Source organism: Desmodus rotundus, chromosome 12 (genome assembly GCF_022682495.2).
Source record: "Desmodus rotundus isolate HL8 chromosome 12, HLdesRot8A.1, whole genome shotgun sequence".
Classification (NCBI taxonomy): domain Eukaryota; kingdom Metazoa; phylum Chordata; class Mammalia; order Chiroptera; family Phyllostomidae; genus Desmodus; species Desmodus rotundus.
Window position 1 is genome coordinate 59,988,380 of NC_071398.1, and position 15,040 is coordinate 60,003,419.

Here is a 15,040-nt window from a genome sequence, read left to right on the forward strand (position 1 = left end):
GTGTGAAGCGAAGCATCGATCATACGCTCCCTGACTCCCAACCAGTGACCAAACCCACAACAACCCAGGCATGTGCCCTGACCAAGAGTCAAACCCACAAACTGTTGCCTTGTGGGACGATGCCCAGTCCACTGAGCCACACAGGCCAAGGTTCTTCTGTCCATTTTTTAATCAGATTGTTTGGGGTTTTCTTTTGCTATTGAGTTGTATGAGTTCTTTATATACTTTGGATATTAATCCCTTATCAGATATTTCCTCCCCTTTAGAAGGGTGCCTTTTCATTTTTTTTGGTGGTTTTCCATGCTGTGCAGATGCTTTTTAGTTTGGTATAGTCCCACTTGTTTATTTTTTCTTTTCTTGTTTTTGCTTTTGGTGTCAAACCAAAACAAGAAAGAAAGAAAAATCCATTACCAAGACTGACAGCAAAGAGCCTGTGTTTTCCTCTGGAAGTCTTCTGGTGTCAGTGCTCATTTTTAAAACTTGAATCCAGTCTGAGTGGATTTTTGTGTGGTGGAAGGTAGAGGTGCACTGTATTCTTTCACGAGGGGCTGCCCAGTGGGGAGCTTGAGGGTGGAGCTTCCAGGAGCAGAAGCCTTGAGTAGCGTTGTCTTCAATTGGGCACATTTGCTAATGCAAAGGAGAAAAGTAGAATTCGGTAAAAGGGGGGAAGGGGAAACAAACAACAGTAATTTTAGTTTATGCATTTATTTTTAAGGTAGAAACTTGAACATGAATATAGTTTGGGGCAGGAGAGTAGTGTAAGATAAGATAGGGATATAATACTAAAAACAAACCCATGACTGAAAGTCTGTCTTTCTGTTGTCTTCAAGAAAAAATAAATTTTCTGTCCTGGAACCTGTTTACTTTTTTCAGAAGAAATTCTCAAGCTTTTCCTAATCAAATAGTGCTTCCAAACATTGTGACTTAGAAACTAGCTTACCCCCAAGGCTTATTGTAACTTAATGAAATGAGGAGCTCCCCGTAATATTGATTTTGGACTTTACATGTTTACTTCATTTTGTTTTAGTGAGTCATCAGTAGCATAGCATTCGAATGAACCCACTTAGTGACATTTTCTTTCTAGTCAAAATTTCATATCTTTCCTGTTTGCAGACTGCAGCCACATTTCAACAGCGATTTCTGGGAATTCTCTAGTGCTGGTGTCTACGTGTGAAGTTATTAACATTGTATCTTCTGTTGTTAGCTTTCGAGGCCGATCCAGGAACTCATAAAGTATTGTGTTTTTAAAAGTATCCCCTCTGTGTACCACCCTGGACATGAAGGTCTTCCCATTTTTTCAGTCGTTCCTTAGGGGATGGCTTCCAGAAAGCTCAGATGAGTATCTTACTTGGACTTCCCAGCGGGCAGCCCTGTTTCCTCTGTGCAGGCGCAGAAGAGTTTCAGATGTCACAGCCCCAGGAAGGCAGTTAGGAAAGGTTGTTCGTACTCCTTGCAAAAGAAGGGACTTGGTTCCAAAATTTTGCTTGTAGGCCCATCAGTAAAGAACCTTTTATAAGCAACCATAAGTTTCCTTTATAATTTCTACTAACGAAGGAAAAGTAAGGTCAATTATTAAGTTAGTAATATAAATAGTATGCACTTGTAATCATACACAGTTGAGAACAGGAAACTCGTTACGCTAATAGAGTGTAAGCCTTGTGAAGGAACCAGGAACTCGGTAATTAATAACTGCAATCCGAGTACTTGGCATTTCCTAGTTTGAGAAGCAGGAAATTAGTACCAGTTGACAGTAAAAATGAATCTCAGCCTCTGAGTTCTGTACAGTTAGTCCCTTGTCTCTTGGTTTTTAAGAGTTCGGGAGAACATATTTTCATGCCTATGCATATAACCTGGTTTTAATTTCCTATGTTCTTGAAGGATTTTTACCTTATTGAAATTGGGAAGTTTGGTATAGTTTTCTCTTTACTCAATTTTCCTAGACCGTTTGCTGTACTGCATGTTCTTAAATCTTTCGTATGAGGTCTTTTCTTCGATTAGGGTTTTTCTATTACTTCATTTTTTTTTTTTATTGTGTCTTCTTCATCTGTAGTGTCCTTTTTAGGAATTAGGGAAGTGATGCTTTGGAGAATGTGAATAGTTAGAGCAAAACAAAATAATTTTCTAGGATGATAAAATATTTTTGTCAAAAATACTCATTTCGATACATGGAATCATGACATTTTTATGCTACATAGCATCTAGTTTGACACTTTTGTTTCTAGATGAGGGAACTGAAGCCCCAAAAGGTTAAATAACTAGTCCAAAGTCACTTGCGTAGTTTATAACAGAAACACCGTGCTTCTCTATCCTCCTGGTTTCCTCTCACTGCTGCTAAGCTGAAAAGTTATAAATAGAAACTCTCTGTTAACTGACAGGTGACTTGGGTGCTAGTCTCCCTTTTTTATACTATTCCAATTGTTTATCTACAATGTTTAGAAATGTGATCAAAAAGTATACAGAAAGAATTATCTATGACTAGTTGTGAGGGCACTTTAAGAATTCACGTGTCATTAGGTGAATCTAAAGTCATATTTTTAGTGGGAACATTTTTATTCATAAAAACAATTCGTCCATCATACTATAAAAATGGGCATAATTTTGCATGCCTTTTTAAATGAAAGTTTTCATTAGGACACCTGCCAATCACTGAATGCAGTTATTCCTGCGTAAGATGACCAAGAATTTTTGGAAATGTACCCAGGAGATCATGAACAAGCACGTGTCCAGCAAGCACTTATTGAGGACCCGCTGCACACCTGGTAGGACCGTGTTTTGTGCATGAAATTTCTCATCAGCGTAGCTCCGGGCAGCGAACAGTGGCCTGTGGGCAAACGTGCCTGCTTGAGAGCTTCTCCTTTTCTCTTCCGCTCCTCCTGATGCAGAGGAGCCCCTCATCCTGTCCAAGGCCGTCCCCTCTGACATTCTCAGGGGCGGTCCCCTCTGGCACCGTTACTCATTCACACCCTGTCCATCTTTGGCTTTTTCTCCTGCCTGGTTCTCTCCTGCCAGCACTAAAGCATACCAAGTCTCTTGTATGGGACAGTGAAATCCTCCCTCAACCGCTTGTCCCCACCTGGCTGCCTCCCCCTGTTTTCTCCACTTTATTACCGAAGTATTTGGCACCGATTGTCTGTGTTCCTGTTCCCCTACCCATAGTTATCTGCCTTCCACCCCCACCTTTCCACTGAAACTATGCTCACCAACAATTATCTGTGACTTCATTGTTGCTTCTTCCTAGCCTTTATCTTACCGACCTCTGGGCCCATTATTGTTGAGCAATTCCTCCAAGGTCTTTCCCCTTTGTTTGGTTTCCGAGATAACATTGTGTCCTTTGCTTCTCTCTCTGTTGACCTTTAGTCCCCTTTGCCTGCCTCCCGAGCTCTCCTAGACCTGCCCGGTTCCAGATGCAGCTCTCCCCTCCTCCTGTGCTGCCCACGCTCCCTGGCTCCCTGAAGGGCCTCCTCGTTCCCATGGCCTCCCTGGCCAGTCTTCCATGCTGAGGGCTTTCACTTGCATTGACAGCCTGGTCCTCCCCTTTGAGTCTGGGTCTCTGTCTGTCTACCTACTGGACCTTTCCCAAGGAGGGACTCTCTCAGGCTCCTCGACCTCAAAATGCCCAAAGCTGGGCTGTCATCTCCCTCACTGTCTAATGCCACCGGCAGAACGCGTGAGCAAAAAACACTGTTCTTGTGTTCAGATGTTTTCCAGTGAGCGACAGTGCTGGCCAGGCAGTTCCTCCCGCCAGCAGCGCCTCTCGGCTGTGAGAGATTCTTTCATCCTTAGTGTTGCAATTAAAAGCCACAGTTTTATAGATCTGATTTATCCCCAGAGTCTTAAAATATTTGTTTTTGCCTCAGTCCAAAGGCTTATTGTCAGGAATCTATATCTTTCATAAAATAAATTAATGTTGAAGAAAACTTCCTACTTGTGATTTAACTGTTATGCCTCTCTGGAGGACAAGTGTCAGTGCACTTAGAACTGCTTAGACCCTTGATAATGACGACCTGTAACATCTGTCGTTGAGCTCCACTGTAAGCCAGGCACTGTTCCAAACACCATGTGTAATAATTCACTTGATTTTCCAAAATTCCCACGCTGTGTGGGCACCGTTACCATCCCTGTTTTACAGAGAAGGAAACAGAAGTTCAGGGAGGCTAGCAAATGTGTGCGGTGTGACAACTGCCAAGTGGCAGAGGTGGGATTCGAACCCCAGTAGACTGGCTCTGGGTACAAGCTCCTAACTCCCAGCAATAATATTGTCTGGCAGAACAGCTTACATTCCTGGCAGCAGTTTTTTTTTAATATCCCCATTTCTTTTCTTTTTTTTTACGATTTTATTTATTTATTTTTAGAGGAGGGGAAGGAAGGGAGGGAAAGAGGGAGAGAAACATCAATGTGTGGTTGCCTCTCGCATGCCCCAGCTGGGGTCCTGGCCTGCAACCCAGGCATGTGCCCTGGCTGGGAATTGAACTGGTGACCTCTTGGTTTGCAGGCTGGAACTCAATCCACTGAGCCACATGAGCCAAGGCTATATCACCATTTCTAAAAACTTAAAAATACTTTGAATTACCAAGACATGGCACAGTTTTAAATATGTGCCTTGAATATACGTATGCTTATTCTCAGAATATTAAGTAATGCAGTTTACTAGTATAATAACTAAGTAGTCATAAAAATAGATCCATAATTTGTATTTTATTTCATATTACGTTTGTTTTTTAAAGACCTTGTAGATTTTCTTTTATTCTTTTGAAGCATAAACAGCCATGGCAACATTTATCTTCTTTTAAGTCCTCTGCTGATGTAGTTCACAGTCAGCATCTTAGTCATTTTATCTTGGGAATACTTGGCTTTCCACAGAATCAACACAAATCATATTCTGTTGCTCTCTTTCTTGAAAGTGGTTAAGCAACTGTGTAAAACTCATAGGAAATTGATGACTCATATAATGGAAAGCATTTACTAATGTGGCTTTTGTCTCAGTTGCCAAGTAGTCTGTTTGTTTCCATGGTAACCTGTCAGTATAACAAATTGTCACAAACTAACTTTGCCACTTTTTTTTTAATTTGTGTGTGTAGTTTGGACAGCCTTCTAACAGCTGTGTGTGTGTGTGTGTGTGTGTGTATGCACTAAAGATTTTTTTATCACAAAAAAACTCTGAGTAATTGCCTTAGGCACAGAAATATTTTTTTATTTACCGAAATTGTTTAAGACTCCAGGGCTATTATTTTGATATTACAAAACCTAAAAGATTATTTGAATTAACATATCTATTTCTACTTGAGTTCCTATTAATGCCAGTCATCGTCAACAATTACTTAAGCTTATAAATTTTTAAAATTCATTTACATTATTGGTTCATTTGAAACATAGAGGGGTGAGCGAAAGCAGGTTTACAGTTGTATGTGAAACACAGTTTATTCTTGTATCATTATTTATTAATTATTGTATTATTTTCCATATGAACAACTGTAAACCTACCTTTGCCCACCCTTGTATGTAATCATAGGAGAATCTGCCACAGAAAAGGCAGGGAAAAGGAAATTAGGACCTCATCCTGGGGGACGAGGACTTACCGACTGACAGAGGAAGCCAAGTCAGCCAGTTCTTGCCAGCCCTTCCCTGGGGACAGAGTTCTAAGACCCGGACTGGCAGACACGGAGCCCCTCAGGGGTTTCCTCAGGCAGCCTTGTCATAGAGGACACCAGGCTTTCCCCTGAAGGCCCAGTCGGGAAAGATTCTTAGAGGAGGGGATGATGAAAGGAAAGGAGTTCAAGTTAAACTGATGAACAAGGAAGTTGACAGGGAGCGTCGAGGGCGTACCAGGGAAAGAGAACATTATAGCAATAATCGCGCCTCGGATAAACCTCATTGGCTACGATATTGCCACTGCGCAAAGCTAGAACATTATAAACAAAGGTGTACAGGTGAGAACTAGTGTGACGTAAGAGGACAGTGACCAGCGGTATGAGACAGGAGGGGTCAGGACAGGAGGCTGAGCAGGGGCCTCGTTGTGAAGGAGCTGGGACCACACCCTCCGAGATACAGGGAAGCAGTGCAGGATTTTACACAGAGGAGTGACATCTCAAATTCGTACTTTAGAAGTTCTCCGGTACAGCAAGGAAGGTAGTAGGTTTGAGCAAGGAGCCTTTAGGAGGCTGTTGCCGTACTTCAGAGCTCTGTTGAGGGGCTGAATTACAGTGGGGGTGGGTGGTGAAGTAACAGAGGCAAGACTCGGTAGTTGGGACTGTTCACATGTGGCCCACACATGGCATTTCTTCATTCAGTAACAAATTTGATTGAGTGTTGCCTGCCTTTGGCAATGTACTGTCCAGGGCATTCGCTGGGCTCTTATTTTCTGCCTTCATCATCCCCAGATTTCTCCTCCAATAAGGATCCTTTATTGTGTGGCATTGTAAGTTAATGAATGGACATGTTTCGTAGCCCTCATTCATTCCCACCTGATCCCTTGGCTTGCTGGACTTTCTCACTCTCACGTAAGAACCTACTCCAGAGGCCCCGCATGTATGCCAGTCTCCTACGTGCGTCTGAGTAGTGTCGTAACCCCCCACAGGATCTGAGCTTCCTCAGGCCTTCATTGGGTGGGGCTCTGCAGGTTATGAAAAATATGCACAATAGGTTCCAGAGCACTTTATCAATACATGAATTTTATTTTATATTTTTAGCTCTATTGAGGTATAATTGGCAAATTAATTGTATATATTTAAAGTGTACAACTGGATGTTTTGATATATGTATATTCATTGTGAAGTGACTGCCACAATCAAGCTAAGTAACATCCATCACACCCTGGCTGGTATAGCTCAGTGGATTGAGTGTGGGCCTGTGAACCAAAGGGTCACTGGTTCGATTCCCAGTTAAGGCACATGCCTGGGTTGCAGGCCACACCCCCAGTAGGGGGCACATGAGAGGCAACCGCACATTGATGTGTTTCTCTCCCTCTCTTTCTCCTTCCCTTCTCCTCTCTCTAAAATTAAATAAATGTCTATAAAAAAAAATCCATCCACCACCTCACATAGTTTACCTTTTTTTTTTTCTAGAACACTTACGATCCACTCTCTGAGCAAATTTCAAGTGTACAATACATATTGTTAACTCAGTTCACCGGGCAGCACATTAGACCTCCAGAACTGACTCATCTTGCATGACTGAATTTTGTACCCTCGGATCCATACCCTCCCCCACTTCTCCCACTTCCCAGCCCCTGGCAAACACCAGCCTACCCTATGCTTCTGTGAGTTTGACTATTTTAGATTCACTTTTGGTAAGTTGTATGTTTCTAGGAATTTATTGATTTTTTTTCTACCTCGTCTAATTTGTTGGCATACAATTGTTCATATAGTCCCTTAAAGTTCTGCTTATTTCTGAGCATTCATTGCAATGTCTCCTCTTTCATTTGTGATTTTTTTCTTCTCCTTTTCTTTGTCTTAGTCCAGCTCAGGGTTTGTTGATTTTTTTTCCTGTTGTTTTTCTGTTCTCTATTTGATAGATGTGCACTGTCATCTTTATTATTTTCTCCCTTCTGTTAAATGGAACAGCCACTTCTGCCCCCCGGAGTCTCGTTTCTTCTCCTGGCAGAGACTCTGTGTTGTTACAGTTGCCTTTCGCTGTTTGTTTCAGTCTGTCTTTCCTGTTAAGAGCCTTTCCTCATATTTGACTACAAGGCCCTAAAAGTTCCTTAGAAGCTTTGCCCATGTAGAGAATGTTTCTGACTCAGGTTTTCACTGTGGATGAGCTGGTTGAGCCGTTTTTCTGGGAACCCTCCACACCCATCATCTCCTTAGATCTTTTCTTTGTGGGATGGGTCGGATGCCCCAGAGAATGTCCTTCCCACATCATGAAGAGCATATGCAGAGGAATCGGGTAGGGGAAGAAGGTTGGAGGTCTCTGCGCTCAGTAAGTCCTCCTGCATCCTCCACCCTCTTCCTCCTCTAGCTCCACCCCCTTCCTCCCCTAGCTCCACCCCTACCCCACCCCCACTGGTCAGGCGCAGCAGAGGCCCCTCCCCCTGCTTTACTCGTCAGGAGGAGGAGCAGGCCCAGCCTCCCAGCAGGGTCAGGGAGAGGCTCTGGGAGTTGTTTCTGCCCTTTGTCCCCCCCTTCATTCCACCGCAGCACCAACTGGAGACCCTGCCCTTGCCTTTCACCCCTGCCAACTCAGGGTCCGGCCTCCTGCAGTTTGTCCCATCAGTTCTCCCTTGTCCATCCCTGGCCACTTATTTTCATCTCCCCTCCGGTTCTCTGTCCTGGTGAAATGATGCCCTAAAAGTTAAATGGAAGGTTTTGGTGAGAGAGCACTCGTCCTGCCATCTTTGACTAGAGAGAGGTTCCTATGTACTTTTTAGGAAAAGTATGAATGTTGTCTTTGATTCCCGACCCTACGTCAGTGGTCTGAGTGACAGGAACAACCAAGTGCCTTGAAGCTCAAGGCACTGCTCCTGCTCTGGGCACTGCTCAAGGCACCGGCCTGCTCCTGAAAGGCCCCGCAAGCCCGCCAGTGTCCAAGCTGCAGAGGCCCGGGCAGAGGCCGCCTTTGGGTCTGGAGACCAAGGGAGGTTGAGAGGGAAGCAACAGTCTAAAAAATTCTGGCTTTCGATTCCCAGTCAGGGCACATGCCTGGGTTGCAGGCCAGGTCCCCAGTAGGGGGCGCACAAGAGGCAACCACACACTAATGTTTCTCTTCCCCTCTCTCTAAATATAAATAAATAAAATCTTTTTTTTTAATTCTGGCTTATTTTTTTCCTCTTTGTGATTGCCATTATTATTCACCGACTTTTAAAGAGCTTGTTTACTTCTGAGTGTGCAGGGGAGCTACTGCGCACCTCCCTGGGACGGCCTCCGCTGCCCATCACACAGTGTGCCCCACCCCCGGGTCCATCCTCAGCAGAGGGGCCTCCATTCTGCCAGTGCTGTGACCATGCAAATAAGTCGCCCCCTGCTGGGTTTCAAGGGAAACGCTCCTCAGGACACACACACATTCTCCTCACATCATAATGTATGAAATCATCCAAAGCTTCCTAATGAAAAAAATAATAATGGAATGGCTAAAGTTGCCATGTGAAACCTGTGACAAAAGGTCTGCCCTCAGCTCCCATTTGTGTGTATCTAAACATCTACGTACAGACCACGCACAAACTCGTGCCTGGGTTTCCCCCTGAGCCACACCAGCCAGGGCCAAATACGGGCTTTTCATATATCCCTTTTTGCACTGTAGACTTGGGAGTAAACGTGTGCGTGCTTTTTCATCATGTCATCAATAATAGATCATTAACTGGTTCCTTTTCTCCCCCCTCAGGGAGGCGGTGCAAGCGAACTGTGTTCACTGGAGGAAGAAGTTCTCGTTCATGTGCAAAATGAGTGCGAGCGCCGCCACGGGCATCCTGGACCCTTGCGTCTGCAGGGTGTCTGTGCGCAAGGTACAAAAATAGCCTGTCAGGAGCCGTAATTAGTCCCCTAGTCACGGATGCTCTTTATTTAGCGCCGCTTCCTTCTCAGAACTGTTACAGGCAACTCTGCTTCACACTCGCCGCAGAAATTCAAATGCCTTTGGCAAACACGGTGGAGAATCTGAAGTTGCAAATTAAGATGTTCAAGAACCCTGTCTCACTGTGGTGGTGCATATGAGTGTTAACCTTGTTTGTATTATTTGGGGGGCTGTGCGTGCCTGCATCCTGCTCGTCATCAACTTCCTCTTTGTTAGGCGTTATTTTAGGAACCTCACATGTATTATGTCTAACAACAGCCCCGAAAGTAGGGGTGCTTGTTTTCCATTTTCAGGAAAACTCGGGCTAAGAGGTGGTTACTTGCCCAAATCCACATAGCTAATACGTGGCAAAGTAGGGACTCCAGCTCAAGTTTTTCTAATTCCAAGTTCATAGTCTCTCTCTTTTTTTAAATACATTTTCTTTCCACATGTCAGGTTGAGGCATATTACCGATAATCTGCAAAAATAGCAACCTCGGGCGGTTCAACTTAATCATACATAAGTATGCAATCCTACCGTTTTTGTGTGTGAAGAAGAAGAATCTGTTCATCACCACTACTAGCGAGTTAAACTGCTGGCTTTAAAATGTCACGTTGACACATAAACTTGACCATCACAGACCTCCGAGTTAAAACTCCCTGTGTCAGCTCCCTAGAGCTGCTGTAAGGAAGCACCACAGACCGGGTGGGTTAAAGCAACACGACGTGCACAGTGCTATACACAGATGGTGTATTGTAGAATTGCTCCCCTGAATTGAAACCTATATAAATGTATTAGCTGATGTCACTCTGACAAATTCAGTAAAAATTAAAAAATTAAAATTAAAAATAAATAAATAAAAACAAAAAATAAAGCCACCAACATGCATTGTTTTACAGTCCTGGGGGCCAGAAGTCAAAGTCAAGGTGGCTCAGGGCCGCGCTCCCTCTGGAGGTGCTGGGGAAGAAACTGTTTGGTGCCCCTCTCCTGCCTCCTTGCAGCCTCAGGCATCCCCTGGCTTACAGATGTGTCACTCCAGTTCCATGGCTGTGTCCTCCCTCTGTGTCGTCACATCATCTTCCCTCTGTGCGTGTCTGTGACTTTATTAAAATGTCTCCTTTTTTAATAAGGACTCTGGTCATACTGCATTAGAACCTCATTCTAACTACATTACTATTCAAAGACTCTATTTCCAAGGAGGGTCACATGCTGTGGTACTGGATGTTAGGACTTCAGAGTATCTTTTGTGGGGGAGAGACCCACAATTTAATTCATAACTGGCCCTAAGGTTGTATTAAACCTGGGAGTTTATACTTCTGAAGTTAATGGACTGGCTTGTTTCAGATCACCCCTCCCTCTGAGAACAACCAGAAAAGCGAGACCACATGTTAAAAATAGCTGCTGGAAGGAATCAGAAGCTGCCCAAGGAGTAAGGACTTAGGATCATAGGCAACAGAAGCATAAAGAGTTGAGCCTGACATTTGGCATTGCTTTTACCCTCAAAGCACGTGCTGATTTGCACGCAGCGGTTAAGAAGCTGAGCCAAAAGCAATGACAGAGAAGGTGAGAAGCTGGACTGAGAGTCTGGCAATTTTACGGATCTAAAGGGACAAAAACTGGAGTCCAGGACCCATGGAAAAGCTCTCTTAAGAGTTTCAGCCTAGAAGGAGGAATATAGTGGATATAGAGTGGCCCTTTTAAAGACAAACTCAGCTTTAATCGGCTCAGTCCTTGCTTGGATGAAGGTGATCTGCCCCTATCCTACTCCTTTAGTATCCTACTAAAGATTTTATTGATTTTTTTAGAGAGAAGGGAAGGAAGTGAGAAACAGAAGGAGAAAAACATCCGTGTGTGAGAGAAACATCGATTGGTTGCCTCTTGCACGCCCCCAATAGGGGACCTGGCCTGCAACCCAGACATGTACCCTGACCAGGAATCGAACCGGCCACCTTTCAGTTTACAGGACGACACCCAACGCACTGAGCCATACCAGTCAGGGTGCAAGTGTATATTTTCTCTGAAGGAAAATAGCATTACTCTGAACCTCAAATTATTTCTTCAAGTTTTCATGCACAGAAATTACCAAGCACACCCAGAAACATGACTGTGACCAAAAATCAAAAGAAAAAACTAGGAGATGTCCCCAGAGGGCAGAGTCCCTGCTGTGTCCCTCACTCCAGGGAAATGCAGGCGTGCAGAAAGCATTTGTGCAAAGAGGAAATAAGTGAAGGGACTGAGTTTAGAGCCCAGACTTCAAAGAACTGATTTTTAACTCAATTAAAGCTTGATGCTCAAAAAACATTCAACAACAACAAAAAGAAAATAGTAATAAAAAGAGACCCAAGGATATTGGAAGACCAGAGACAAACTTTTACAATAAACATAATTAGTGAACCATATGGGGACTTTCATGAGAGAACTAGAAACTATTTAAAAAGGAGCAAATTGAATTCTAGAACTGAAAAATACAATAACTAAAATGTAAAGCTCAATAAACGAAACTAAATCTCAACAGGTAGATTTAACAGCAGGTTTACCACAACTCAAAAAAAAGCATTGATAAACTGGGAAATAAGACAGTAGAAAACATCCAGCGTAATTTACAGAGAGAAAAGGGGTGGGATGTACAGAAAAGAGTATAAGATTCAGGAAACGGGGGAAAGGTCTAAAATATCTGTAATTGGAGTCCTCGAAGGAGAGGGAGAGGTCATGGCTGAGAATCTTCTAAACTGATGAAAAATATCAGCCACAGATTCAGAAGTACTGTGAACCCCACTTAGGGTAAAGAACAAAGCTGGCATTTATGAAAGACGGAAGACCAGCCCAGCCTGGAAAACATGCAGAGGGGAAGTTGGTGAGGAGGTCAGAGGCTCTAGATCAGGAAGGGCCTCACAGGCCGTGGTGAGGAGTTTCACTTTTATTCTAACTATAATTGGAATGCATTTGAAGATTTTAATAAGGAGACACATGGCCTTCTAAGATCACTTTTGCTGCCACGTGGAAGATGAATTGCAAAGAGACCACTTGGGCGTTGGGGACAGTTTGGGTAAGGAATGCGTGTTTTGGTATGGGGTTGTAACAGCGGAGATGGTGTGATTCAGGATGTGTTTTGAAGGTCGACCCCCGGATGTGGCAAATGAGGGGGGGAAAGTAGAATTGAGGATAACCCTTGCCCCTTATACCTGAGTGAGTAGGTAGGTGATTATGCTATTTATTGATGGCAAAGGCTCAGAGTGGAACAATTCCAGAGACAATAATCAGATCAGCCTTGTCCTATTCTGGCCATGGTAGGGTTGACATGTCTATGAGACATCAAGTGGACCCGTTAAGTAGTCTCTTAAAAATCCTAGACTGGAAGTCAGGAGAGAAGTTTAGACTAGAGATAGAGATTCGAGAGTCATAAGCCTACTTTTCTTTTTTAATTTAGAGCCAGAGACTCAAATGGGATCACCCAGGGAGAAAGTATAGATAGAGAAGGATCCTAGGCCAAATCCTGGATCCCTCTAACTCAGAGACAGTCCACATTACTGTTAGCAGGTCCAAGAAAGGGGCAAAGATTCATTCAGCCATATCCCTTCTCACACGCTTTTGGCCAGATCTTAGTCATCCTGCCACAGCTCAAAGGAAGGGAGAAGATGTAGTCGTTACATTATTTGGGCTAGCCAGATGTCCAGTTAAAAATAGAGGATTCTATTAGTATGGAGAGAGGGAGAAGGGGTAACTAGGGTACGAGCAGCATTCTTTCTACGGAAGTTGAATACAGGGGTAGGTCCAGCGAGGGAGCGTGGGCAGGAGCAGCCAGCGAGGCAGCAGAACCAGGCAGTGGGGCACCATGGACGTTAGGAAGACAAGGATGTGAGCCAGGAGGTGGAGGGCAAGCCTGTCACGTGCTGCTGTGAGATTAACGTGGAGACAGGGGCTTCGGCGTTAACAGAAGTGGAGGTCATGGGCAATCTTAAGAGCTACTGCAGCAGGAAACTGAGGACAGACGCCAGCTGGAGTAGATTGAATAGAGAGCGGGACACAGCAATTTCAGTTGTCATTTGAGTTTGCCTGCAGAGGAGAGTGAAAAAAAGAATTGGCCAAAAGAGACAAGGATCATCTGAAAACAGTTTAGTGGTTTTTTGCTGTTTTTTTGGCTAGGTTAGTGAAGAGTGCTATTAAGGGATAGGACAATAACCTAGTAAAGAAGAAAAATTTGGGAATTCGTAAGGGAGTCAGATGTAGTGGCATGACCAAGCCGTACACCAGTGGAGCAGGGGAGGGGAGGGGAAGCAGATATTCATGAATAGTAGAATTCACCACCAGTTGCTTCTGAACTTATTTAAATTCACCACTTTAAAGGTGGAAATGGTAGATAATATGTTATGTGTCTCGTTTATACAAGAAAGATAAAAACCAACTCCATCCAGCAAACACATTTTTAAAGGGGGGGGGGTGGAGAGGTGTTTGGCCCTAATTTTACACACATAAACAGTGTTTATTGTGTGCTAGGCATAGTTCCAAGTGTTTGACACTTATTCTCACATATGTGTGATATCCTAAATCCAGAGATTTGGCAACATAATATACAGCTTCATATTTTAAATGAATCTTAGCTATATATTATTTTTTATTCTTTTTCACTTTTGCCAGTCTTGTTCACATTAGGTAACAGCCTTGCCATATGTGTGTGTGCATGTGTGTGTGTGTATACATATATATACACGTATATACATATATATATAAATAAAAGTAAGGTGTATATAGTGTGCTATCATTTGAGTAAAAGGGGAATATCTATCTATCTGCGTATCTTTATGCATAGAGCATCTGAGCATCTTTTGGACAATTCCTAAAAATTGGTAACAGTGGTTGTCTCCAGGGCTAGGGTTTTGACTCTTACTAAAATCTTTCTCCAGTGTGTTAACATGTGTAGCTAAGTAATTTAACCTTTCTTTGGTGATTCAGGTTCTTGCAGTGTGTCTAGGGCCTTTCAGCAAATAGATCAAATATTAGCTTGTCTTCTCACCATTTGTTGCTTTCAAATTTAAGTTAGATTCTCAATAAAAATTCTGGTCATTTGGAGCATCTAAGTAGTTGGATTTAAGATCATCAGAATTATACTATCTATATTTGCCAGTATTAAAATGTCTACTTAGAATTATTTGACATATATTTCATTTTAAATCCTTAATCATATGATAACCTAATAGTGTTTTCTATCTTTGGCAGGAATTAAAAGGTGGAAAAGCTTATGCAAAGGTAAGTAAATGGTCTTTAACTCTTTTGGGTTGTGTAATATCACTCATTGCTGTTTATAAACTTACAGATTAAATAGTTTGCTCTTCTAATTGCCATTCAAATAGGATGTCTTTAAATAAAGCAACTTGGAGATCGAACAGTTGGCTTCAACAGTTAGTTAGGCATATTCTTTGTAAATACTGGTTATGGGAGGTTCTCGAGTTTCAGTTTCCCCACTAGAAGGTGATCGCTGGTGTGTGTTAAGCAGTAGCATCTGTTCATTCATTCTCCCAGGAGGTACTTCCAGTCCCACCTCCCGCAACAGAATAGCACC

General features: G+C 43.1%; 1 protein-coding gene and 1 pseudogene across 1 annotated transcript in view; one reads left to right on the forward strand and one right to left on the reverse strand.

Annotated features, from left to right (window-relative positions):
- The window catches only part of EEIG2 (EEIG family member 2), a 48,541-nt gene that overhangs the window by 11,788 nt on the left and 21,713 nt on the right, over window positions 1-15,040 (forward strand). The window contains exons 2-3 of the mRNA XM_053915564.2: window positions 9,316-9,436; window positions 14,698-14,727. Of these exons, the coding sequence (XP_053771539.1) occupies window positions 9,316-9,436; window positions 14,698-14,727 (151 nt within the window). The remainder of the gene's footprint in view (window positions 1-9,315; window positions 9,437-14,697; window positions 14,728-15,040) is intronic.
- LOC112314093 (U4 spliceosomal RNA) lies at window positions 5,841-5,901 on the reverse strand (annotated as a pseudogene).